The sequence below is a fragment of the Centruroides sculpturatus genome, unplaced genomic scaffold (genome assembly GCF_000671375.1).
Source record: "Centruroides sculpturatus isolate CEXI.00-Female unplaced genomic scaffold, Cexi_2.0 scaffold1349, whole genome shotgun sequence".
NCBI classification, from domain to species: domain Eukaryota; kingdom Metazoa; phylum Arthropoda; class Arachnida; order Scorpiones; family Buthidae; genus Centruroides; species Centruroides sculpturatus.
This window is the reverse complement of record NW_019385637.1, coordinates 60,349-88,140: the sequence shown is the minus strand read 5'-3', so window position 1 is coordinate 88,140 and position 27,792 is coordinate 60,349. Positions and strand designations below refer to the sequence as shown.

The 27,792-nt window shown below is 28.5% G+C and overlaps 1 protein-coding gene across 1 annotated transcript in view; it reads right to left on the bottom strand.

The window, feature by feature from the left end:
- Nucleotides 1-1,175: 1,175 nt before the first annotated feature.
- LOC111640790 (peroxisomal multifunctional enzyme type 2-like) overlaps nucleotides 1,176-27,792 on the bottom strand; it is a 41,717-nt gene continuing 15,100 nt past the window's right edge. Inside the window, exons 9-31 of the mRNA XM_023386850.1 lie at nucleotides 25,096-25,212; nucleotides 24,901-24,960; nucleotides 24,768-24,830; nucleotides 21,300-21,419; nucleotides 21,057-21,220; nucleotides 20,863-20,986; nucleotides 20,622-20,794; nucleotides 13,612-13,681; nucleotides 9,553-9,659; nucleotides 9,331-9,417; nucleotides 9,145-9,225; nucleotides 5,613-5,748; nucleotides 5,407-5,537; nucleotides 5,185-5,319; nucleotides 4,968-5,106; nucleotides 4,742-4,872; nucleotides 4,487-4,639; nucleotides 4,254-4,392; nucleotides 4,053-4,180; nucleotides 2,382-2,516; nucleotides 2,167-2,308; nucleotides 1,961-2,091; nucleotides 1,176-1,888 (exon numbers count right to left, since the gene is read on the bottom strand). Of these exons, the coding sequence (XP_023242618.1) occupies nucleotides 1,799-1,888; nucleotides 1,961-2,091; nucleotides 2,167-2,308; nucleotides 2,382-2,516; nucleotides 4,053-4,180; nucleotides 4,254-4,392; nucleotides 4,487-4,639; nucleotides 4,742-4,872; nucleotides 4,968-5,106; nucleotides 5,185-5,319; nucleotides 5,407-5,537; nucleotides 5,613-5,748; nucleotides 9,145-9,225; nucleotides 9,331-9,417; nucleotides 9,553-9,659; nucleotides 13,612-13,681; nucleotides 20,622-20,794; nucleotides 20,863-20,986; nucleotides 21,057-21,220; nucleotides 21,300-21,419; nucleotides 24,768-24,830; nucleotides 24,901-24,960; nucleotides 25,096-25,212 (2,756 nt within the window). The 3' untranslated portion in view covers nucleotides 1,176-1,798. The remainder of the gene's footprint in view (nucleotides 1,889-1,960; nucleotides 2,092-2,166; nucleotides 2,309-2,381; nucleotides 2,517-4,052; nucleotides 4,181-4,253; nucleotides 4,393-4,486; nucleotides 4,640-4,741; nucleotides 4,873-4,967; nucleotides 5,107-5,184; nucleotides 5,320-5,406; nucleotides 5,538-5,612; nucleotides 5,749-9,144; nucleotides 9,226-9,330; nucleotides 9,418-9,552; nucleotides 9,660-13,611; nucleotides 13,682-20,621; nucleotides 20,795-20,862; nucleotides 20,987-21,056; nucleotides 21,221-21,299; nucleotides 21,420-24,767; nucleotides 24,831-24,900; nucleotides 24,961-25,095; nucleotides 25,213-27,792) is intronic.

Below are 27,792 nucleotides of genomic sequence, written 5' to 3'. Positions count from 1 at the left end.
GTCATTGCAACGGATAGTTGACATTGTGCTCTGGAGGAAACAATTTGCATCACTCTTGCTACGGATATAATTCCTAATCTGGAATTTTTGCATACCTTTTTAATACGTATTTAATTGCGGCTCGCGAAAAATTTCAAATTTTGGAAAATGGCTCGGACTATCAAGGAGCTTGGCCACCCTGGGCATATACAAATTTATATTCGAATATACAATAGCAATCTTATCATTTTTTTCACATTTAGTATAGAAATAAGATACATAATGCAGTTATAATGAAATATTAATTTTAAATCTTCTGAAACCGTGTTGTCTTATTTCTTTGATTCACTAACACAAAATGTGTTTCTATTTCAACACTTGGTGAAAGATAGTGGCGCTCGACATTCAACGTTCACGTTTGAGAGATGAAAACTTCGGCCGCAACCACTTTAATGCTTATTTGTCAATGAAATTTAAAATCTTATTTTTTTTCTTGAAGTATTATCTATACTTTAAATAAGATATTACCAAGTGTTGAAATAGAAACACATTTTGTGTTAGTGAATCAAAAAAATATTAATTTTAATTAATTCAAAGTACAGTAATACCCCAAACTTAACGCGATAGGTGGGACAGAGTGATAACCACGTAAGTCGAATTTGCGTAAGTCGGGGTATAATTTCGCAATTTGTGTAAAATCCAAGTCGGATGTGTGTAAGCTAATAAATGTTCTTATTAATCTTATCTCGTCTTTTGATTCGTTCACGGTGCAAGAAATCACCACATAGAGTCTCTCAAGTCTCCGTAGATATAACAAACACAGAAATAAATAACACAAAATAAATTGTAGCTATGTGTCAATTCCACATGACACATCCGAACATGTAAGTTGAACAATAGTGTGGAGGGAATGAGTAATCAAGAGTTGCGTGGTGCTCAAACAAAAGACGAATCGACAAGATTTGAAAATTGCATAACTCCGGGTTCGCGTAAGTCGAGGTATTACTGTATGTTAAAATATGAAAATAATTGCACAATATGTATTTAAATTTTACGTTGCTTCCACAGCTTCCATGGACAGCACACCAATGGTAACATTATTTGTATACTTAATATAACACAAAGTAAACAAAACAGATATAAATGAACCATAGTGAAATTTCAATAATATTTTTCAACTAAATTGACAAATTAAATAATAGACAAATTTTTATTATATATATTAATTATTAAACATTTAATACCTTATCTGAATCTATATGATACATAACAGTTTAATAGTTTGTACAGTAGGAGGTATTATAAGACTTTTCCTTATCAAAGGATAAATACAAGAGTCAAATTTTTCAAATACAAATATTGTATAAAAGATATTGTACTTCGTATCATTCACACGGTATATAAAAAAATAATTGTTTATAGTCATGTATAAAAATGATTGACTAAATCTATAAATTTTAATCTTTTTAAAATTGAGATAAAAATTAAGTAACTATCTCAAACTCCATGTTACATTTACTAAGACTATATTTTTGTTGTTTTTAATTACCATCATAATAAAATAAAAATTAAGCATAAAAAATAATCATACATATATATATATATATATATATAATTTATTAATTTATAAAAATGATCAAATATGATCATTTTTATAAATTAATAAATTAAAATATAAACCTGCATTTAAAATATAGATTAATTAACTTGTTATTTAATAGAGCAGCCATCTGTTTTGATTGCATTCTCTCTTACAAATACAGAAGACTGAAGATTAGAGGTCATCCTTTCCCTGATCATTTTTAAAATAATTTGAATTTTATAACTTTGATTTTGCTGAAAAAATATTCAATAATTTTTCTGCTGCAGCTTTATCTCCAGATATTCCAACTAAGTTATTCTGGATAATCTAGGGGGAAAAAATTACATATATTACAATACATAATCTAAATTACTTATAAAAAAGAAAAACGAAGCTTACTGTTTGTCCTGGTAACTTTTCTGTTACCCATTCTGCAAATGTATTGTCTTCCAAAGTAATTGTACTGTTTGATTTGCCACTTTTTGGTTTTCCGCGATATAAATCAAGCTGACTACTTTTTAAATCAAGAGCTGAAAAAAATTTGCACATAGATGTTCACACTATACACACAAGAAATTTAATGTACAATATAAAAAAAAACTCACTCCACTGTTTAACTGGTTGTTTATTTTTAGTAATATTTAATTCAAAAATTGATCCAATTCTGGTTTGTAAATTAGTCATTTTTGATATCTTTTTGGCAAATGATACTATGTAGCCCTCACTTTTTAAACTTGTATCAAGAGGCTGAAATAGTAATTTGATAGCCATTAACATTGTCTTGGATATGCAGAAAGTAAAATCAAAGAAAAATAGTCACCTTGTCTGCAAAGATGGATGCAAGGACTGGCAATTCTGCAGCCTTTTTACTCTTCAGAATTTCTTGCCATAATTGATGCAATTTTTGTGTTAGCATAATATTTCCTTTAATTCTCAATCTTCCAGTCATAAAAGCCTTAAATTTAAAAATTTATAATTAGTCAAGTTTTGTTTTTAATCAGAATTTCTCTAACCTACATTGTTAGATTAGAGTAAGTAATTTTATAATAAAATAATGTATTAAACACTATGCCTATACACATAAAAAATATTGAAACATATGAGTTAAGGATTATACTACACTAAATTAAACTACAGTAATTTCATATTTCTTATATTTATATAATTCTAATATTTACAATAATTTATGAATTAATAGTAATTTTGTAATCATATGGTAATTTTTATTAGAATAAAAGCAATGAAATACATACATACATGTATTTGTAATTTGAATATGTATTACATATCACAGTATTCTCTTGCTAATCTGGTCTCTCAATTATTCAACATAATCTCCAGTGTGATTGCTTATATGATTCCATTTCCATGAGAAGGTTAGTGATACATCTACTCATATCATAGTCCTCTTTTCCTATTTACTTGAGTTTTGTTTTTGAGTACAGTATTGCATGTCAGTGCATCATATTATTTTGTCTGCCTTCCTCCAAAAAAAATTGGTACCAAAGGGCAACAAGTCACATCATTCATTGTCTTTAGGTAATCTTTTGGTAATCTGGCTGGCACCTGTCCATGCAATGAATAGCCAGATTAGCAAGAGTCTACTGTATTTGGAATAGAATTTGAAAATTCATGTTTTTGATATGAAAGAAAATGGGAAAAATGTTTTAAATCTATTGCAACAAATCAAATCTTTTAGAAATCAAAATATAAATTTGCTTGTATTTAAAGTAAACCTTTTTGTTTATTTATTAAACACACAATACATATATTTATCAATAAGAAAATTATTATTCAATATTATTTTCAAGTTTAAAATGTATTTAATCAAAAATTTCAGCTAAATGTAACATAAGGAGTATAAGAGAGAGAGATCCTGGATATATTTTGGGTTATATAAATGGAAATTAACTTGATAAATTCAAGTACTTGATGTTATATTTATGAAATTAATTAAATATTAGAGAAATTCTGATCTTATTATAATTATATTGTTTTTAATTCAAATAAATTGTAATAAATTAATTTCACTGATATTTAAACATAAAAAATAATTCTTTGATTATCTACTTTTTGTGAAATTAAAATTATCTAATTTAAATGCAGTTGTTTGATTCAATTTTATTTGATGTTCCTTTGGATGTTGTAAGAGCTTACAAATAATTTGTGGCTGAAGTTGACTCAAGTGTAGTTGAAAACATTTCCCAAATAAAACATTGCTGGTTTCCTGAATGATCCATTATAATTTCTAAAACATTATGAATAAATGTACAGAGAATTTTCTCAAATGAAATTTAAATTGTATAATAAGTAAATTATAAAAGTAAAGGATGATTTCTAAAATTGCATACTATATGTATGTATGTGTATATATATATTTACAAAATCAGCTAAACAATAAAATAATATAATTTAAAAACATTATTTTAATTTATAACTAAGAGAGAAATAAAAATATCCAGCTTATAATTATAAAAAAAAAATTACTAACTCTCTGAGGATTTAATTTTCCTAATAAAAGCATAATTAAATCTTCATCCTCTGCAATTAAAGTTACATCTGGTTTGGTTTTTGGTGGTCCTTTATAAATCGCACCCTTTTCAGTCTTAAGATCAATAGCTAAAACATAAAATTTTAATAAATATATTTTTTTCTGAAAATATAAATGTGAAATTTAAATAAAATCTCTTACTCCATTCTGTAGCTTTCTTTTTATCTTTTAAAATGGTCCAATGATAAACCATTTTCATTTTTTTCGCTAAATCTGGTTCTTCATGCAAGCGTTCAGCAAAGATACCAAACAAAATATCTGCTTTCAGATAGGAAGGAGGCTAAATAACAAAATGAAATATAATAAGATAATTAAATTTTATATTTATAAACTTTTTTTAAATTTATAATTTTGCATTAAATAAGTTCAACAACCTCTTCAATAGTTGAATTTTCTGACTTATTTATTTCTACTTTTTCTGTTGGAACAGGTTTCTTTTGAACTGGAGGAGATGATTTCCATACGTCTTGTAATCGTTGTGTTGCTAAAATTTCACCCTGAATTTTAAATTTTCCTGACATAAATGCCTAAAATAAATAAATAATTATATAAAAATTATTGAAAATTAATAAGATTTGCATTCACTTACACATTTATAAAGAGTACAATTGTTAAAAGTTTCAATTTACCTTTTGAGGATCAACTTTTCCATTTGAAATATCTGCAAATAAGTCATCCTCCAGGATAAGAGTACAATTAGCTTTTCCACTTTTAGGTACACCTCTATATAAGTCACCACTGTCAGTTTTTAAATCTAATGCTGTATAATAATAGCCAAAATTTAAATCTTGTTTGTATTACTGCACTTTTTAAAAATTTAAAACAACAAAATAATTAAAATCAGTTTATACTTACTCCATTGTGATGCTAATTTACCATCTTTGTTTATGTTCCATTGATATATTTTTTGAATTCTTTTACTTAGATCAGGATTAGATTTAATCAAATCTCTCATTCCCATAAATATCTGGTCACTTTTCAGTTGAGGATTTTTCTATATTTTAATAATAAATCAATGATTAATATAAAAAGTATAAAAATTAAAATTTTATAAAATTTAAATTAACTAAACCTTTGAATTATCATCATTTGAAGGATTATTATTTTTGTTATTTTGATTATTATTGGTTCGACCATTTAGAAGTGGACGTAATTTTTCAGCCAGAAATAAATTTCCAGAAATTTTCAATTTTCCTGTCATAAAAGCCTTAAAATAATATAATAATGAATTAAGTATAATATTAATTTTAAAAATAAAACTATCTTTTCTTAGAATGTTATTAAAAATATTTACTTTCTGTGCATCCATTTTTCCAGAAGCTAAGGAAATAATATCATCATCATCTAAAGTCAATACACAACCTGGTTTTTCATTTTTTGCTTCTCCCCTGTACACTGAACCTTGTCCATTTTTTAGATCTACAACTGAATATATAAAACATTTTTATGATATTTTCTTCACTACTTAGATTAATAGTGTATGTTGAAAAATATACATACTCCATTGAGAAGCTTTTTGTCCGTTCTTTAAAATATTCCATTGATATATTGCTTTTATTTTTGAAGCTAATTCAGGCATACCTTGCAATCTTCGTCCAATTTCCAGGAAAACAGCATCACTTTTTAGAGTCACATTCTTGAAACAATACAGTTTAAGTTAAGTGTTTTTGTTGAAGTATTTCCTCTTGAATAAACATTTTTATTAATTATAATTTCAAATTTTAAAATGTTTGTCCATTTAATTATCTTTGTTCCATCAAATTAAATGCAAAATGCAATGAAAGAGAAGTTTCCTTGATACCTAGGTTTAAGTAACTTCAGTAGATAATGTTTTTCTTGAAAAATTCAACATTTTTTTAACTGTAATTTTTCACACTTATATTGATATAAAAATCAAAAATCTAAACATTTATGAATGTGTATATTATATTTTATTATCCAATTGGAAATCTGATAAAGTTATTAGTTTATATTGTTTTTTTTTTTATTTTCTCCTAGTGTAGAGTTATAGTTTTCATATCTGATCAAGTTTTTATATGCATTAAGTTTAAAAATCATCTTATTACTTTGCTAATTTGTCAATGTAAAAATATTTTTAAAAATTTTAATCTAAATTTTAATTTAAATCTTAAAATTTTAATTTTCACAAAATGTAAAGGTGTTTTTTAGTTGATTAGTTGGTGTTTTTTAGTTAAAACAACAACAAAATTAAAATCAGTTTATACTTACTCCACTGTGATGCTAATTTACCATCTTTGTTTGTGTTCCACTGATATTTTTTGAATTCTTTTACTTAGATCAGGATTAGACTTAATTTAATCAAATCTCTCATTCCCATTCTAATCTTAGGATTTTTAGATTGCATCTGAGAATGAAGCCAGAAGTTATAATTTTTATTATAAACAATTTAAAGTGGCTTCTTGACTCTTCTATGATTTGTAATTATTTTTTAAGTAATATTTATAACATCAATTTCATATAATTTTCTTTTTAATCATTAAATATAGAAGCAAAGTAGTCAAAAGAAAATGCACAAAAATTACTTGGACTATTGTTATACTTTTAATCATGCAATTTTTTAAAATCTGACATTCATTTACTTTCAGATTTCATATAATGAACTTTCTCTGAATTTTTATTTATTAAAACATGCATAAAATTTTCAGTTCTTTTAGAATAATTAAGCCCCAAAAATATACAAAATGTACAAAAAATTTAATTATATATAATTTATATTTTCTACTTAATAATATAATCTTTAAATTTGTTCATTAACTACAATTATTTAATTTCCTAATAAATTTCATAAATATGGAGCACAACTACTTTTCTTGTTAGTACAGTAGAAACATTTCAAATTGTATAATTAAAATTGAATACAGTAGATACTAAATGGAAATATATTTATTGCTTATGTATGAAATTTATAGAAATACAAATTCAAATCATTATCAAAGTAGAAAAAAACTAATAAATTCTTCTGTCACAAAATTATTTCTTACATCTTATTTTCTCCTGTATTTTATAAGATGTAATAGCAACAAACTACTTATTCTATACATGTAAAAATTCTTTCAATTATTATATTGTTTCTGTAAGATCTTTATAACCATGTGCAAAGATCATTATATCGCAGCAACTACTCATGTAAATTAGTTTGGATAATCTCATAGATGCAGATGACATTACTGTTTGAGTCTATAAAGAAAAAACAGTTTTAGTAACAACCCTTAAAACTTGAACAAAAAAATTTGGATTGTGAAGCATTTTTGATGCACAGGAAGGTTGTCATCATGACATATTGAACTTTAATAATTGAATTTGATCCAGGAATGAGTAAGAAGTTGAATTCACAATGTGTCCAGCAACTTTACAACTGGTTTCACAAGTACAGTACATACGTTGTCCACTGAACATTAACCTCCAGTGAACAAGGGAAAAGGGCCAGTAACCTAGTTGAACCAACACCTGGAAAGTCAGAGACTGTTTTGGTGTCCCTGAGAGATTCTATCAATAGAATTATTCAGAAAACTGAAGTATCACAGAACAACATCCATCAAATTTTGCAATGGAACATTGTATATTGTATACATACAAAATCCAAGCAATTCTCCAGGAAATGGAACAATGTAGAACCAATATAGTGAATGCAATTCTCAATCTAATTGATGATAAAGTTATGGATGCTCTATTTGTATGCTTTTCAGACAAAGTGCACTTCCATCTGGGAGGATATGTCAATTGGAAAAATTATCAATTCTGGGCCATCATCTTTATGAATTGCTGGGGGTTCCCAGAAATTCATAAAGATGTCACTACATCCTCAGAAAACAACTATCTGGACAGCAACAAGTCACCAAGGCATAATTAGACCAATATTAGTTATTAAATCTTCAATACCATTGTTTATTCCAACATCCATAAAAATGAAGTTTTACTTTCTTTTTTTTTTAATCAAGTTAGAAAATTTGGAAAAAAAATATGATTTATGAAAGACAGCACTCGACAACACACTGCTAATAACAATACAGAACTCCTTTTCAGCATTTTTTTGTGACTTTTTGATATTCAACTATGCAGTAAGGTTGTTCCAGAAGAGTGTGGAATAGGTTCTCTATTTGCAAGGTCTGAATCCTCATGACTACTTCCTATGGTGTTTTGTGAAGGACAGCAGTGTGTATAGAAAGATCCTGAGAATCAACAACCTGATGAAAGTCATTGTGAGTATTTTTGACAAGATTGAAAGTTATACTGGTGAAAGTGATAAAGATTTTCAAAACAATTGGCATGATTGGTGCCAGGATACTTCCAGGATGTCATTTAGTCTGAAAAATAAAACAGACACATCTTCACATTGACAAAAGAATGTATGTTTATTAATCAATATGAGTTCATGACAATAACCAAGAAATAGTTGGGGCACATTGCTTGAAAGACCCTATATTTATTATTATATATGCTTGTGATATTATGAATGGTAAGACAAATGACATATATTAGAAACTGTCATTTAAATTTAACTTTAGAACTAAAGACTTGTTAATGGCAAGTAAAATATATAATAGCAGTAAAGTGGAGATAGTAGTGTTTCAAAACTCCCTTAATTTCATATGAGTATTTTACAAGAGATAACATTTATTACATGATCAAATCTTATACTGATAAATAATTTGAATTGTGTACAGAGCAATTATCAAAACTTATCAGCAAAAAGTTTGGCATGAAATTATTTATATCTTAATTTGTTTACAACAAAAAAAACATACAAAATAAATTTCATAAAATGTAAAAGAAAAAAATATTTTCTGAATTTTCTTTATAATAATTCAACTTTTTGTATATGTATTACTTTATCATTTATAAAATTTTTCTAATTGTTTATCATCATTTACGGATATATTATATATGTGTAATAAAAACTTTTAAAAATATTTATGTAAAAATACAACAAAATATACATTAAAAAAAACTGAATGTTTTTACAACAGAAAAGTTTATCACTTTCTTAGATACTAAGAATATTTTAACTTACAGATTTTGGAACTTCAGTTGGTAATGCAGTTACAAAATCTACATATCCTCCAGATAAAAGAGGTTTATTGGTTTCTGCAACCTAAATAATAAAATTCAGTGTTCAATATTCTTAAAATAGAACTATGTTTTAATTTAAATTTTGTTCTTAATTATAGATAAAAATTATCAATTTAAGAAAAATTACCGATGATTGAAAGTATACTCTCCCTCCTTCATTCCACATTTCAGTCCTTATTGTTTGCCCTGGTTCAATTGGACGTGCAAATCTTGCCTATTACAAAAATGAAATTTATTTTTTAAAATTAAAAATTTAATTATATAATTATAATTNTTATATTAATTAATAATATGTATATATATATATATATAAGTACAAATGTATAATTATACAGTAATAATCAATTACCTTTATTGCTTTAAATTTTTTCACATCATTATTGGCATACTGTTTAAGAACATGACGTGCAGCAAATCCAAGTGAGCATAAACCATGCATAATTGGTTTAGAATAGCCTGTTGATTAATCTTTTTTAAAAAGGTATATTTTTGCAATGCTAATTAATTTACAATGCTATATATAATAATAATCATTTCAAAGTATTGCTTTTTCAATAAAAAAAAACTTTAGTTTATATTTACATAATTTTCTAAATATTGAATTTGTTTATTTCTTTATTCTATATCAGGGGTGGCCAATCTGCAGCTCGCGAGCCACGTGCGGCACTTTGAAGGATTATTTGTGGTTCTCGATAAATGTACCCGAGTTCCCTTTTCACTTTTGTGTTATTATATTTTAAAAAATTATTATCGTTCCATATGTGTTTCAGAATGTCTTTTAAATTACTAACAACAAATATGAAAGACTAAGTGCAACATCGTAACAAATTTCATTTCCGTCCAAGTTAAGAATGATATGACTCATCAAAAACTGCGCGAACGAACATAAACAGTGGCGTAATCGTCCGTTATCAACCGACTCCAGACCAATTTTGAATTTGTAAACTGTCATTGCAACGGACAGTTGACATTGTGCTCTGGAGGAAACAATTTGTATCACTCTTGCTACGGACATAATTTGTAATCTGGAATTTTTGGTAAGTTAACTATAATTTGTTTCATAGTATGTAACATGTGTTGTTATTGTTTTAATAACACAAAACTTGTATTTTCTAAATTTCTTTATTTAATTCAAGTTCTTTTAAAAAAATGACGGCAGAGAACGAAAATAAAAAAAGAAAATACGAGCAAGAAAATAAAAGTTTTAATAATGAGTGGGAGGAGAATTTCTTTTTTGTTGACAATAACGGAAAAGCATTATGTGTTATTTGTAATTCTACGGTAAAAAATTATAAAGCTAGCAATTTATGTCGACATTATGAAACCAATCATCCTCAGTTTTCTAATCAGTATCCCCCAAATTCCAAATTAAGATCAGTTAAACTTGCTTCTTTAAAATCAAATTTAAATAAACAACAGTCAATTTTGACGACCTTTAGCAATCAAGCTAATAATTTGGCTGAAGCCAGTTTTGTTATTGCCTGGAATATTGCTCGTGCAAAACGCCCGTATGGAGAGGGAGAGTTTATTTAAAAAACTTGGAAGATGTACTTAAAGTTTTAGATCCAAATAATGCAGCATTGCACATAGTTGTTTCGCAAATTCCCATCTCCAGACACACAACCGAACGACGCATAACTGCAATTAATATATCTCTTGAATATCATTTAAAAAATGATTTGAAGAACTGTATTGCATTCAGCTTAGCCCTTGACGAATCGACAGATATCACAGATCTTCCGCAATTGGCAGTTTTCATACGTTTTGTTTCACCTGACTTCGTTGTTAAAGAATAATTATTAGATTTAGTAGCACTTTAAGAGTCAACCCGCAGTGTCGATATTAAAAATGCATTAGATTCCGTAATGAAAACTTTTGATGTGCCTCTTAATAAACTTGTAAGCATTGTAACTGATGGAGCTCCGGCAATGCTGGGTAAAAAAGTCGGTCTTATTGGGCTTTTAAAAGATGATTATCAAATTCCACAATTCATACTGATTCACTGCATAATTCACCGAGAACATCTTGTTACAAAATATTTAAAATATCCTGATGTTATGAAAACAGTGTTACACATTGTAAATTACATTCGCACCAATGCAAAAAATCATTGACAATTCAAAAATTTCCTTGAAGAATTAAAGGACGAAGAACTTCTAAATGACATTAATTTCTTTTGCATTGTTAGATGGTTATATAGCTACAACGTATTAAATCGATTTGTAGATTTGTTTGATCCGATAACTGCATTTCTAAAAGAAAAGGAAATAATCTATTCAGAATTAGACGATGACGAGTGGTTACAAGACTTAATGTTTTTGAATGATGTCATGGAACATTTGCAAACACTGAATTTACAATTGCAGGGAAAAGATAAAATAATATCTGATCTCTCACAGTGTATACTTAGTTTTCAAACTAAATTACAACTTTTTCAAAAGGACATTAAAAGTAAAACATTTTGTCATTTTCCTCGAATTAAAAAAATTTGTTCCAATATTAAACAAGAAAAACTCAACGAGTATATGAAAAAGCTAGAAGGAATATTGACAGAATCCCAAAATAGATTTCAAGACTTGAAATATTTTAAATCGTCTCTTGATTTTTTTCTAAATCCATTTGAAATTAACATAATTTAAGGTGAGTTTTCCATTTCCAATATAATTATGACCCAAAAAGCATCTGGAGAATTAGAATAAATAGAGATGCAAGAAGATCAAGCTCTACAATTAAAATATAAATCAACGTCGATTACTGAATTTTGGAAACTTGTACCAGAATCAAAGTATCCTGAATTACAAAAGGGCTGCTTGTCAAATTATTCCAATATTTGGAACAACGTACTTATGTGAATCATTTTATTCCACTTTAAAATTTGTGAAATCCAAACACCGATCAGTATTAACTAACCAGCATCTGAAAGAATTACTGAGAAGTGCTGTCACCAATTATTCACCAAATTTTAAAGAATTATCAAAAGAAGTAAAATAAATGTGTTTAATTTTTAATAGTGATGTAACGATGTAACGAATATTCGGTTACTATTCGGCCTATTTTTCACTATTCGGCCGAGTACCGAATACCTAAAAACAGGAGTAATAAATAACAAAAACACAGCAAATTAATCATTTTGGTATTTAGATTTAATGTTATCGAGTTAGTGTTGTTTGTTTATATTTATTTATAACTTGTAACATGCACAAAATAAAAAAGAAAATAATATTAGTCACATGTATTCACAATTTATAATTACAAAGATCAGCACACGTACACGTCTGTATCGTTGGAGAATCCTCGCACATCTGAGGGTCTGACCTTGCCTATCCTTCTTTTTAAGCGCTCGTCTTTGCTCTTCCCTTTCTCTTTCCTCTATCGCTCTAATCCATGTATGCCTGTGCATACATCATAATACGCGCTCACGATACTTTCGATTCGTCACTTTTCCGTCGTAGAGTTCCCATTTTACAATTACGTGACTCAGCCTGGTGATAACGGAGAAAAGAGACAGATAGGACGTCGATATAAGTCACAGTTATGATTTCACAGATTCGAGACAGCTTGATAGCCCGAACGGCCCCAGGCTTTCGCCCGTGCACGCTAAGTGACTTACATTACAAGCATTTAGCTTTCCGAAGTCTATGACAACAATTGTTTGGCATTGACGGCAGCGAATTTCATGCCAATAAGCTGCCTCGACTTGTTCAATTATGTTATCAACTCAATTTCATATTTATTTTCACATTTTCACTTCGCGGTCCTTCTCTGTTCTTTTTCTGTTATTTACACGTGTAGGTCATTTCATTGTTATCCACATTTGATATCATCATTTATCACATACTTCCATGACATTCTTGTCTGTCCGCTACAACTGCCAAGAATTAATGCAATTGGCGAAGCGTAGTGACAGTGGGCCAATAGAGAGCAGGATCCTTGCCATAATGCGGTTTGCCACCAATTTTCGTACGTGCGTTAATCGAGCTGAATAGTTTGGCCGAATATTTGGCTATTCAGCCATGCTCCTGGTCGAATATTCAGTATTCAGCCTGAGGCCAAAATATACTATTCATTACAACACTAATTTTTAATATTTAAATTCAATACACATATTTTGTACTTTTATTTATATGTTTTCAATAAATATAATTTCTGTAAAAAAATTTTTAATACCTTTTTTGCATACCTTTTTAATACGTATTTAATTGCGGCTCGCCAAAAATTTCAAATTTTGAAAAATGGCTCGGACTATCAAGGAGCTTGGCCACCCTGGTTCTATATTTATTTTTATTTCTCTTGACTTAACTTTCTTAGATTATTTTAATGTAAGTCAACTAGCATTGTAATGTGTAGTTTAAAAGAAATAAATAAAAACTTGATATAAACAGAAAATTAAAAAACTAGACTTCCTTACCACCTAAACTTGCAAAAACAGGATCAATATGTATTGGATTTTTATCCCCAGAGAGTCGATATAAAGCTGCCTAAAAAATAAATTCATTCTTTAAGTAATACACAAAACTTCTTTTAAATTCAAGTTTAAATTGTTTTCATTGTGTGACTAATTTTAAAAGAATAATTAAATAAGATTTTTTAAAAATTGTATTTATACAACTAATAAATCAATAAATATCACCTACTAACTACTTTTATTTATGTTATTATGTGAATCTGTTTATACAGCCATCCCCACTTAATTCGAAACCCCATTTAGTTTGAAATACTTGTGATTTCCTGGATGCCTTAATGGCAATTCCTAATGTTTTAGTTCATTTAGTAAGTTTGAACTTGCTTTCTGTTAATTCAAAGTGGAATTTTGATCCCAAACAACTCTTTTCTCCATTAATTTGAAGTGAAGTGACATGACACATGTATCAACACCCAACCACTGTTTACAGGAAATGGTTCAGTGTGGCAGGAGAAACAAAATGTAAACTAAGTCAGAATCAGAAACATCTACATTTCTCAATGTCATGTGACATCACTTCCAACTAAATCACATTAAAATTAAATTAAAAAACATTTTTTTGTACATTTTTGTTAAAAAAGGGAACTTATAAAGCCAACTGACATGTTTTTTCTGAGTTTTATGCAATAAATTAAAATCATCAATTAAAAAAAACACAGTAAATAAGCAGGAATTTTTTATTTATTAAATTACACTTTCTTAAAATATAAATGATATATAACTGATGATATAAATAATATAAATGATAATACTATAAAACTTAATGCAGTATAATATAACTTTCTTAAAATAGCTGTCTATTTTTGATTGCATCCAGGTTGATAGCAGTCCTGAACAAAGTTGCTTAGTTTGTCAAATGCTTCAAAAACATTTTGATGTACAGTACATCCTTACAAGCAATTAAAGCATCCAAAACTCTTATTGTGGAAAGTGTTTCCAATTGAAATGGACACGGGTTTCTCTTCTTCTTTTCCTTCTTGTTGTTCATCATCATCCTCTTTTGCTGTTGCTTTCTTTTGTTGTTGACAAGGATCTTCCTGAATTTCACTAAGAGAGGCAGACGTTTATAGTTCATTATCCAATTTGACAAAGTCTTTGAAATTTCCTTGCATGTCTTTGCAAGAGAATTCTTCCCATTCAGGGCATTCAAGAGCCATATCATCTGCAACACCTCCAGTTCCTGGTGAGTCAGACCACTTTTATAGCAGTAGTTTTTAATTACATCAGGTGTCACAGCTTCCCAGGAAGAAGCAATGTTTCTAAGTGAATCCAAAACCATCCAATTTCTTGCAGCATCAATTTGAACATTCCTATACTTAATTTCTCTTAAGCATACTAAATACTACTCTTAGCACACTAAATACTGCCAATAAATGATTTGAAGAAGAGAATTATTCCTTGATCTAATGGCTGCAGCATAGCAGTTGAATTCGGCAGCAAAAGAAGTATCCATATGGACTCCAGGATGACTTCTCTTTGATTGTGGGCAGTACATCTATCCATGGAGAGAACAATTTTCCTCTTTTCTGCCATCATTATTCAGTCCAGTCAAAGCAACCATTCATGAAATAACTTGCCAGTTATCCAAGCATTTTTACTGGAAGCATATTCACATGGAATATGAGGAATTACCTTGAAACACTGAGGTTTCGTATACTGACCAATAACAAATGGAGTGAATTTCTCATTAGCATCGGCATTGCAAGCAAGCAAAACTGTCACCTGCACTTTGGACTTTTTCCAGATCAACATTTTTTACCTTTATATGAGAGGATCTGATTTGGTAGACAAGTCAAAAACAGCCCTGTTTCATCAGAATTAAAGATGTCCCTTGGCAGATAATTTTCCATCACAGGCTTAACACTCTCCTCCCAGTTTTCAACTTTTAAATCCATAGATGCTGCCTCTTCACTTGACATCAAAGAAACAATTCAATGACATTTTTGAAAACAATAAAGCCATCCATTTGAAGATTTGAAGTCTATGCCCACCTGTTCAGCCTTTTGGTCATCACATTCCTTGCACATACTGCCATAAATTGGAGCATTTCTTGCCCTTACATTGCAAAACCATTCACAAACGACTTCATCCAAATCAGCTTCCATGAATGTTGTGTCCTTCTGCAGCTGCAGAAGATTCAAGAGCACTTCTGCTCTTCAGATATGTATAGATCATAGACAAAGGAATGTTGTATTCCTTTTCTATTTCTGCCTTAGTTTTTTTTTTCCTTCTTGTCTACTGCCACCAAAATTTCTAACTCCTTCACCACGTTAATTCTGAGCGCTTTCTCTTCAGCACTTTTGATATGAAGACTATACAGTGAATACTGTAATGAAATTACTATAAAACAGTTCTTATCTCCTGGTAGGGCTAGGTGAAAACTGTTTGTTTTTGTTTCAGGAAAATCAACTTCTTTTCTGACAGTTGTTAGAAAATACCCTTCAGCTTGGCAAATGAGTGTTTCGGTTTTGGATTCTTATGACTTATAAACATGTTAAATACTGTATCACTTACATGTGGATCTTATAATGGCTTTTTATTTCCCCCACATGCTAAAATGAGACATGTTTAATTTAAAATTTTAATGTCTCTTGTTTGTTTAGATGTTTACTACCAACTGTGTAATTTTCATGTCCATATCTACATTGGATTGTTTGTAATTAACGTTTAGGAGTCTCAACTCACCTATCTCAGATTACTCTCCATAGACTTTACATGGAAAATGCATTGAACTATATTCCTCTTTGAACTACGTGTATTGAAGCTTTCTGCCTAAGCACAGCTGTGTGTAAAATGATATCATCAGTCTCCCATATGCAGTGTTCTGCTATTTACTAAGGATGCACCGATAAGCAAAATGGCCGATTACCGATTAATCGGCCATGCATTATCGGCCGATACCGATTAATCGGCTGATTAGTGTTAATAATTTATTGCTTTAATAGTGTGAGATCCTGGAGTTAATTATACAGTTAATTATAATGTGGAAAAAACTCATTTTTCTCCACCTGGTATTTCCATCTCCCTCGGGTCAGGTAAACAAGAGACGATCGAATATCCTTGCAAAATCAACAATCTCTTCCTTTGTTTCTAAAATAAATCTCAATATTTAATTGTTGACACATGGAAACTTCGACATTGTTTAAAAAGCTGAAGTGTTTCTGTGTTTAACAGAAACAAAATATATTTCTTTAACCACTGATATTTGGACAGCAACTACAAACAGTTCTCCTTTTTTAAGTGTAACAGCCCACTGGTTGAAGGATGATTTTCAGCAAGAAAGAGCTGTTTTGCAAATTGTTTACTTTGAAGGTTCCCATACAGCTACATGAATCAGTGAACAGTTAAAAATTGTCCTTGAACAGTATAAGTTGACAAGTGATAAGATATTCTTAGTACTAAGAGATTCTGCAGCAAATCTTGTAGCTGGAATTAGGAATTGCAACTTAGAAGCATTATCATGCTTTATACATACGCTGCAGCTGACATTAAACGAATGCATATTTTCTGAACAAGATGTGAAAACTATAATCACAGTTAATAAAAATATTGTCACACATTTTAATCATTCTGCTGTAGTTGTAATCAAGTTGGAAGATTTGCAAGAAAAGTTAGGTTTGCAGAAACACAAATTAATTCAAGATGTTCCTACTTGCTGGAATTCTACATACTACAGCAAAAGGCCCTTGTCACATATGCTATAGATAATAAAATTCCTATGTTGAGCCCATATCAGTGGTCTCTCGTTAAAAAAAATTGTTCTACTTGTAAAACCATTCAAAGAAATTACCATGGAAAACCAGCAAACGAGAAGCCACTTCATCTTCAATAATTCCCACAATAGAGACTCTGAAATTATTCTTATCAAAAGCAAAGATCAGTAGTTCCTTTAGTGGCATTACAGAACAACAGAAGACTAGAAACAGAAGAACTAGAAAAGAAACAGCCACAACAGAAGAACTAGAAAATCCAATAAAAAAAAAAAATGATTTTCAGCCTATATAGCAGGGGTGGCCAAGCTTCTTGATAGTCCGAGCCATTTTTCAAAATTCGAAATTTTTTGTGAGCCGCAATTAAATACGTATTAAAAAGGTATGCAAAAAATTCCAGAATTATATCCGTATCAAGAGTGATACAAATTGTTTCTTCCAGAGCACAATGTCAGCTGTCCATTGCAATGACAGTTTACAAATTCAAAATCGGTCTGGAGTCGGTCAATAATGGACGATTACGCCACTGTTTATGTTCGTTCGCGCAGTTTTCCATGAGTCATATCATTCTTAACTTGGACGGTAATGAAATTTGTTACAACGTTGCACTTAATCTTTCATATTTGTTGTTAGTAATTTAAAAGACATTTTGAAACACATATGGAACAATAATAATTTTTTAAAATATAATAACACAAAAATGAAAAGGGAACTCGGGTACATTTATCGAGAGCCACAAATAATCATTCAAAGAGCCGCATGCGGCTCGCGAGCCGCAGGTTGGCCACCCCTGATATATAGAATACAAGTCTTTATGCTTGTCATTTTTATTAAATTCAAAATGAAATTTCAAAAAGAAAATATTGTAGAGGAAATCTCAATAAAAATTAAATTCTGAAGCTTTTACTTCTGGAGGTGATCAAGATGGAGGTGAATTTCTAAGTTTTTCTGATTTATTTGATAAATTAGCTTCTGGTAAACAAAAGAATGAAGAATAGCATGTTTTTTAAAAAGAAAGAAAAAACGAGACAAACAAACGTTTCGATCAAGAATTAGAAACATATTTACATTTATCCCTCAAACAAAGACATAGTGACATATTTTTCTGGTGGAAAAGTTCAAAAGAACTTTTTCCTAATTTGAGCAAAATAGTTATGAAATATTTAAGAGCCTCAGCATCTTCCATCAAAAGTGAAAAAATTTTCAGCACTGAAGGTAACATTTATGAGCCAGCAAAAAATAGGTTATGCCCTGAAAATGATAAAATTCTCATATTTTTACATTACAATTTAAGGGTTTTACAGTTTAAACATTAAATTTTTATTTGTTTTATATGTTTAAACTTTAAACTTATAAAACAAATAAAAATTTAATTTTTCTTCTTAACCTATTCAATACTTTTTCTTATGTAAAGTTTAAACTTTATATTATATGTTATATTATACTTATAATATGTATTGATAAAAGGAATAATTTGATTAATAAATTTTTTTTAATATTCAGTTTGTCATGTAATAAATAATAAATATATAACAGAAATTTATTAGTTTTTATTACTAGCATTGTACTGTACATAACATTCTAACAAAAATACCAAAATGTAAAATTGGCCGATTACTGAAACCGATTAATCGGGGGGAATGGCCGATACCGATTAATCGGCTAAGTGGCCGATATGGCCAATTACCGATTACTTACCAATTAATCGGTGCATCCTTACAATTTACCCCATTAAAATTAGACTTTGCCCCGATTTCTTGAAATAATCGAAGCTCTACAGAGTTTTAATTACAATAGAAACTTAAAATTTGATTTTTTTGAAAGAGAAACAACAGATCTAACTAGTTAATGCAGTAAATATTTAAAAAATAATAATTAAAATTTGTTTTTTTTTCAAATTTTTTAAAATAATTTTTTGAATCTGTGCTTTATTTGTATATGCTTGTATTCTCCCACATCATGAATGAAACCAATATGCTTAAATAAATGAAAAATAAAATAAATCTGTGCTTTATTAAAAGTATAGCAATCATAAACTATGATATGTTTGTGATAAAAAATAAAAACGTATTGATTCTAGCCCAATTAGAAACTGAAAAATCTAAAAATTTAAAATGCTTTCTAACAAAATTTTTGGCACTATACGTAGCATGAACAGTCTGTATAACAGTATAAAAATTCATGCAGATATTTGTTTTATAAAAAAATTATCCCTTTTAGTTTGAAATTGGATAATTCAAAGTCCCATTTTCAAGGTCCTAAGCATTTAAAATTAAGCAGGAATGACTGTATAACATTTTCCAATATTGACTTTTTTAAGATAAATTTAGTTGAACTATACTTAAAACTTCATAAATTTAATTTTATCATAATTTTTATGAAAAAGAATAATGATAAAATTTTAAATTAATATTTTTATATCATTGGTTGATTATGTTATTTCACTGTTAATTATTGCAAATTAAAATTTATAAAATTCTGAATAAAATACAGTAATACATTGACTTACGCTACCCCAACTTACGCGAACCCGGAGTTATGCGATTTTCAAATCTCGTCGATTCGTCTTTTGTTTGAACGCCATGCAACTCTTGATTACTCACTCCCCCACACTATTGTTTAGCTTACATGTTCGGACGTGCCACGCAGAATCGACACATAGCTACAATTTATTTTGTGTTATTTATTTCTGTGTTTGTTATATCGACGGATACTTGAGAGACTCTATGTGATGATTTCTTGTAACCATGAACGAATCAAAAGGCGAGATAAGGTTAATGAGAACATTTATTAGCTTACATACATCAGATTTGGATTTTACACAAATTGCGAAATTATACCCTGACTTACACGGTTATTGCTCAGTCCCACCTATCGCGTAAGTTTGGGGTACTACTGTATATTTAACGTATTATCATCAATTATTTAATTTGGCTGTAACTGAATATACACAAATTATATATTAGATTTAAGTTTTCTGTTTTATATCAAATATTTCAAATGTAAATTCTCTTATATAGTTTTTTAATAGTTTAATTCTGACTTAAATTTGTATTTACAGTTAATGTTTCTAATTCTCAATATCTATGTCAAGTATTTCTAAATTACTGAAAAAAGATTTAGCCTTTATATACATTACTTGCATAATATAATGATTTGCATATTAAATAAACAATTATATACTTATTTCAAATATATTTAAAAAAATGTTTTATTAAATAGTTCATAACAATAACCAAAACACACCTGATCAATATGTGTAGTTTCTTCAATAACTGAATCAGCAGGTCTATTTGGTGTTGGCAAAACTGCTTTGATCTTTTCTGAATTACGCTTCCCTCCAAAATTTCCAGCACCAACAAGAAATACAACCCACTGGTTGTAAGCAACTTTTTCCCCATTTTCATTAAATGTATCAACTAAAAATTATTAAAAAGAATGAAGTGCGATTTATTAAACTATAAATAAAGTACTGAGTTATACTTACCATCTGCAACAATCACAGCACCACTTCCCTTATCTATAGTATCCACTAATCGACATGTTGAATATAATGTACCAGCAGGATTCAAAGGCTGATAAAGTTCTAAGTATTGTTCTCCATGAAGCATCTAATATTAAAATAATTTACATTATTAACTTAAAATTTAAAAATTGAGTTAAATATAATTTTATATTCACTTTTGTGGGATCAGCATTAAGTCTCTGCATTTCTTCTTGAAAGGGTGTAAAATCAAAAACTGCACACATTCCTGGTAAAATACCAAATGTAGGAAGCACAGAAAAATTTTCACTTCCTTCATATAAAAAATTAAGATAATCATCTTGTTTTGAAGAAACACCAACTGTATAAAATTAAAAATTATTATTTTTCATTTAATTAATACTCCTGAACTTGAAAAAATAGTTTAAGTGTATACCCACTGCCCAATGCATAAAGTATAGCACTATCAGGAGTATAAGTATATTTTGCTCCATTTGCACTTGAAGAATGCTTTACTTGAAGTTGACCAGTCATAGCTTCTATTAATTCCTGCATTTCCTCTAATTATTATAAAAAAGTTTTAATCAACAAGAATTATTTAATAAATAATTAGTCACTTATATAAAAAAAACAACAACAACAAATCAATTAAAGAATGTTAACTATTTTAATTCTAATATTAAGTAGTTTACAATTTAAACCTAACTACTATAACCTAGAGAGTATAAACAATTCTTTTCTACTGTAATCAGCATAAAATATAATTAACAAACAAAAAAAATACATAGTAAATGATCTAGTCTTCTACATATTGTTTCCTTTTTGTTTTGTTTATAATAGATGAAGTAAAGGAATGTTATTAATCCAAGGTAAAAACAATCCTACTTGTTCTCAATAACTTATCTCAAAATAACCAAAAAAGTTAATATAAACTATAATTAAACATTAAATAAAAAATAAAATAAATTTTCAGTTTATATTTGAAATATTTTTTAAGCTTGTCAAATTATTAAAATTAAGAAATTGTTTTTATTTCATTTAATATATTATCAAAACTTATGTACAAAAATAAATTATATTGTAAAAAAATAAAAAATGTCTTCTTGCTAAGAAGAAATTTTAGTTTTTCTTTTAAAAACAAATATTTAAATTACAAATGTTGCAATAAATGATACATCATTATAACATTATATAACTAGCTGCAAGAACCCGCTTCGCTGGGTTTTTATTTGTATGTAATATAGTTTTTTTTTATATATAAAAGACTGTTTTTCTAAGTAATCTAGAATCTAGCTGCAAGGACCCACTTCGCTGAGCAAAAAGTAACGATGGTGAAGATTAAGATAATTACATTATAGCCAATCTTACCTGTTTTCACAGAATGCAAGAATTAGGTCCCCCATTTCCAGACTAATTAGAGAATTTTTACATCCAGTCAAACGAACTATTTTCAATTTGATCAATTTTCTGGAACGTTTACAATCGTTCTATAATCGAACCAATTCGAATTTACAAATTCGAATTTAAAACGGTTCGAACATTTTTAAAATTGAAATATATAAAAATATTTAAACAATGTCTGAAATGTGATCAATTTAATACACCTAAGTACTCGATGAAGACTAAACGTAGTTGAAAACAAAAAATCGCATCTAAAATAGTACAGTAGAAGCCATTCTTCCGGTTAAGCTTAATCCTCTCCCTCTCCCCCCGCGGGAGAATTTAGAAAAATCCCTTCTTAGTGTCCATTCTCATGGCATACCCTACTAAAACGCATACAATACGAATACGCAATAACAAATTCGAATTTAAAACGGTTCAAACATTTTTAAAATCGAAATAGAAAATCTTCAAAGTCAACCACTTTAAGCCCTCATATCTCCCGCACCCTTATAGCTATTGAGACGCGACCACCATAGTGCATGAATGGAGACTTGGGGCTACTACCACATACAAACACCATTCATGTGTGATGTGTAGTTTTGGCTGAAAAGTGAAATATAGGGACACATACGTGCATATATATATATATATATATATATAAAGTTGCTATTGAGAACAAATCATACATGAACACTCCTTTTGATGGAGTAAGAAGATTTATTTTCTATAATTTACAACAAATATGCATTTCAGGCTCTAAGCTCCTTTTCAGTCCTTATTTTATTATGTATATTGATGCATAAAGCCCAAAATGCATATTTGTTGTAAATTATAGAAATAAATCTCCTTTTTCCATCAAAAGGAGTGTTCCTGTATCAATATTATTGTTCTCAATAGCAACTTTATGCTAAGTTTCAAAGAACAAACAACTAATTGAGAGAATAGCAAGCAATCAAGTATTTTAAATCATTAAACATCTTTTATCCTTAAAATAAAATATTAATGAAAATGTTCCCCGAGAACATGAAAATTAAACAATAAGCATAAAGCCAATTAATATTTAGAGACTTATACATTTATTTATTGAGAAACTGATGTGAGATTCGGGAAATTGTTTTTCCATAAATTTGCAAAAAAAGGGGGAATTATAAGAAACTTTTCTTTATTCCATCCAGTTCCCATGAAGTCAAAAACAGGACATGATTGAATGTTAAATTAACTGTCAACAATCGACTAGGGAACTCGTGTTAGGAGAGGGGTCTTTGAAACGACAAGTCTCTTCTCCTTCTCATCAACCTGAGAAGTTTCAAAAATAAGTTATAACAATTAATTGTTAATGTTTAAAAAAGTTGACATTTAAACAAGTCCACGGAGAGAATCTAAAATCAATCGAAAGAAATAGTAAACTATCTGCCCTGAATAAACTAATTCTCACTGCCCCAGCAATGACACATTCAAAGTGTCATCACTACCAAACAAAAGGTCACCTGACCAAATTCCCATACCCGATGAGGATATAATGACAGCACATCCGATCTTTGAAGCAATCAGTCCCTAAGGAGTATCTGTTTACAATCTTACAATCTTTTTATGTCTTTTGCAGGTGTTGTCCCAAATGTTTCCCCAGTCCTCCACAGATAGTTTACCTCTGAGACAACAGCCACTACTGCTAAGAGGTATGATAATTAACTGATTTATGTACACTCTCTCTCTTGGTAGGTAATAGTTATTAGAAGTCAGTATTAGTAGCACTCTCTAGTATATTAGAAGCTAGATCGAGGCTACTATATTTCTTGTGCCTAGATTTTTGTTTGTAATCCTGCAGTTTCTATTAAATTTGTTGAATTTTTACGATGATTGCTCTTACTTGTGTATTGCTGACACCTTACCTTGCTAGCCCTCCCACTTGAACTACAGAGTCCCTCCTATTTGAACATAATTAAACCTGAATATATTGAAAAATCTGTGAGTTAGGACACAAACTTTTATTATCCTAACTGGTGTCAAGTCCTGACGTCAAAAGGATCTTGCAATCCCAACGACAATTACTAGATTACGCCAACCAGTGACAAAGTGATTGGATCTCACCAATCTGACATCAAATGAACAGGTTAAGTCTGGCTTCTTACACTGATATTCTAATATTTTAAATAAATACACAAAAGCAGATATATGTAAAGTGAAATAAAAGTATAAATTTTAAAATTTATCTTTCAGAAAGATAAAATATCTAAACATTCAATTATTCCTTTTCACATGTAATATTTTTGATATTCTGGTCTGAAAGTTTCCATGTTATAATATATAATTGTAATGTCAATGTTTTAATGCTCGTATTCATTCAATTAAACTTTTTTCTGCTATCATAATGATAATAGTTATCTTTAGTTAATTCAACATAAAAATTTTTACATTTATCTAATATTTAAAAACTAAGAACAAGAAAAAGTAATATAACAAAAAATTATCTGAAAGTTTTTATTATACAAATTTTGTGGGTATCAAAACAAATATAGGTACAGTACCTTGCACAGTAAGAGGAGAAGTTGCTCCATTCAAATCAGTTATTTCCTTCCAATTATCACGAACTACAAAACAAATTTTTAATTTAAGGTATACCAGCTTAATGTTTTTTAAAAAAAATCTATTAATATTTACCATTTTCTGGAGTAAGAGAACCAGACTGAAATGCTTTACCAATGGATCGCTGCCACTGAACTAAATTATTTAAAAATTACTTTTTTTAAAATAAATTTTTACTTATATCTTATTTATTTAATATATTTACTGAAAATTTGGAATAAGCATGTTAAGTTCAAAACTATCAGTTTTTAAAAAAGTAGCTTAACTTACATTTTCCTATCCAACCTCCTGCTGCTTCAAATACTCCACCATTTTCTAGACAAGTCTCATGACAAAGCCAAGTTACAACTGGACTTACTAATTCAGGTTTTAATTGTGTAAATAATTCTGAAAAATAATTTTTGATATATAAATAATTCATTGAAAATAAAAATTTTCGTGTCTCAAATTTAATACTAAAAAAAAATATATAATAAAAAAATTACTATAAATACTATATCAAAGTATGTTATATATATATATTTAAAGCAAAATAAAGCATAGTATAATTTTCAAATTACATTCTACAAATTCAAGAAAATCATTACAGTACACAGAGCGAGTATATTTTATTAAATGTCAAATATTTTCAATGAATTTATTAGTTTATATATTAAGCATAGTTTATATATCTACCTTAATTGAAAATTATGTATTTATAACTATAACTTATATATTTTTAATCTTTTTTTAGCTAACGTAAAGTTTGACTCATTATGATACTATTATATGTTGTACTTACTTGAATGTAAGATTCACTTTTTTCAGGTTTTAGTATCTCTCAAAATAGGATGAATCTTAGATTTGATGTAATATGTTATAATTAGCAACCTCTAGTGTCATGTGTCTTATTTCTATCACTAATTCTATTAAGTCAAGTTGCATTAAGTATTCTAATGATTTTATTACACCATATTTTTAATAGTAAATATTTAAGAAGTCAATTTAGCTCAATTTCATTAGTCCCCTACAGAAACATCATAATTACTTAGATGAAATTCCAGAAAAAGTTATGCAGCACTCTTTCAGGAAATATTCCATTTCTGATGCTTTAAATGGCACTGAAGATAATTAAATATGGAAAGATGTGAGCTTTGACTCCAGTGTTGATTAAGAAGAATCTAACACAGGAAGTGAATTAGATTTCCAACTTTGATACCATATAAGATAGTGATATAACTTACTTTACTGAGTAATAAATATCAAATAAATTTAGATTCAAAATTAACAGATCAGTTCTGTTCTGAGGATTCGCATGTAGAAATTAAGGTGTGTTTTAGAGTCAATGATATTAGAGTAAATATGATATGTAAATTGGCAATAAATCAACTATATAGGAGAAGAAATTTCCCTATTGAATTAAAATAACCTTATCAAATACAGTAGAGCATCGATTATCCAAATCAATTGGGACTGGGATTGTTCGGAAGATCGATGTTTCGGATAACCGATTATGTACGAAAAAATATATTAATTTATCCCATCTTGACATTTTTCTCCATTGCGTGTCACTTCGCGTTGAATTTTTGTCGATGTTAAGCCTAATGAAGACTATTGTATCGTTAAAAATTATTTTTTTATTTTGTATGAACAAAATAAATATATTGAAAAATATAAAAACAATAAAAAATTATACTTCAGAAGTTAATTTAGTATCAAAAACATAAAATATTTGAGTAGCCCAAGACATAGCCAAAGATTGCAGTGCCACAGCACTGGCAAAAATTTAAATTTGGCAACTGGAATTCTTTCGGATGATTGACGTTTCGGATAATTGACTTTCGGATAATCAACGCTCTACTGTATATCTATAAATTTCACATAAAATTATAGTATACGGTATCATTTTTAGAATTTTTATTTAATAATGTATTACATATTCTGCAATAAACAATTAATTTGATTTAAAATTTCAATAATAAAATATTTTAGACTAATATCATTAGTTCACATACAATTAATAAAATTATCTTTATTAGCTTCTAGGTATTAATTTCTTTATTAATTATCAGTTATGTTATACAATACACAGATATACAGGAAATTTTTTATTTTAAATATATAAGATAGTGAGTGATACAGAAGCAAACATTAACCTTTATGACTGAACATGAAGTTAAAGATATTCAGATACGATATAATAAATAAAAAGCAAATAAAGTGATAAATATCACAAAACAATGGAAAATTGAAACAAATTTATTTTAATATTGCTAAGAATAATCATATGAACATAAGATATTGATTATTGATAATTTATTATTATGAACGTTATAAATAAAAATGCAAAATTTTAGAACGTTTATTTATAACATTTTTGCAAAATATATGTACAAAAAAAGAAATATTGAATAATATAAATCATGAATTAGCCAGAAAAATCATAAATTTATTTAATTGAAAGCAACATTAATAGTTTAGAAATACTCTTAATAAATATAAAATTTGACTAAAATGTTAATGATACTATTGGTTTTTATAAACAATCCCAAAATTAAAAAAAGGAGTATTTATGACTGCACATCTTAAATACAGTAGAGCATCCATTATCCGACTCAATTGGGGACTAGGGTTGGTCAGATAATTGAAAAGTCGGATAACCGAAAAGTATGAAAAAATCCATTATTAGTGTAGTATATTATTGTATCCCATGTAATTAGTATATCGCTATTAACCTACTTTGTGTTGAATTTTCATTGATGTTAAGCCTAACAAAAATTTTTTAAAATAATAATCGTCGCTATTATATTGTTAAAAATTAGAAAATTAAGCCTCGTTTAAATACTGGCTCCCTTTCATGGTCGAATCAGTGTTGCCAGCTAAAACACGTAAAAATAATATTAAAGTAGCCAAGTCATAGCCAAATATTGTAGCGCCACATCACTAGCGGACATTTGAAATTTGCCGACTAGGACGGTCGGTTAACCG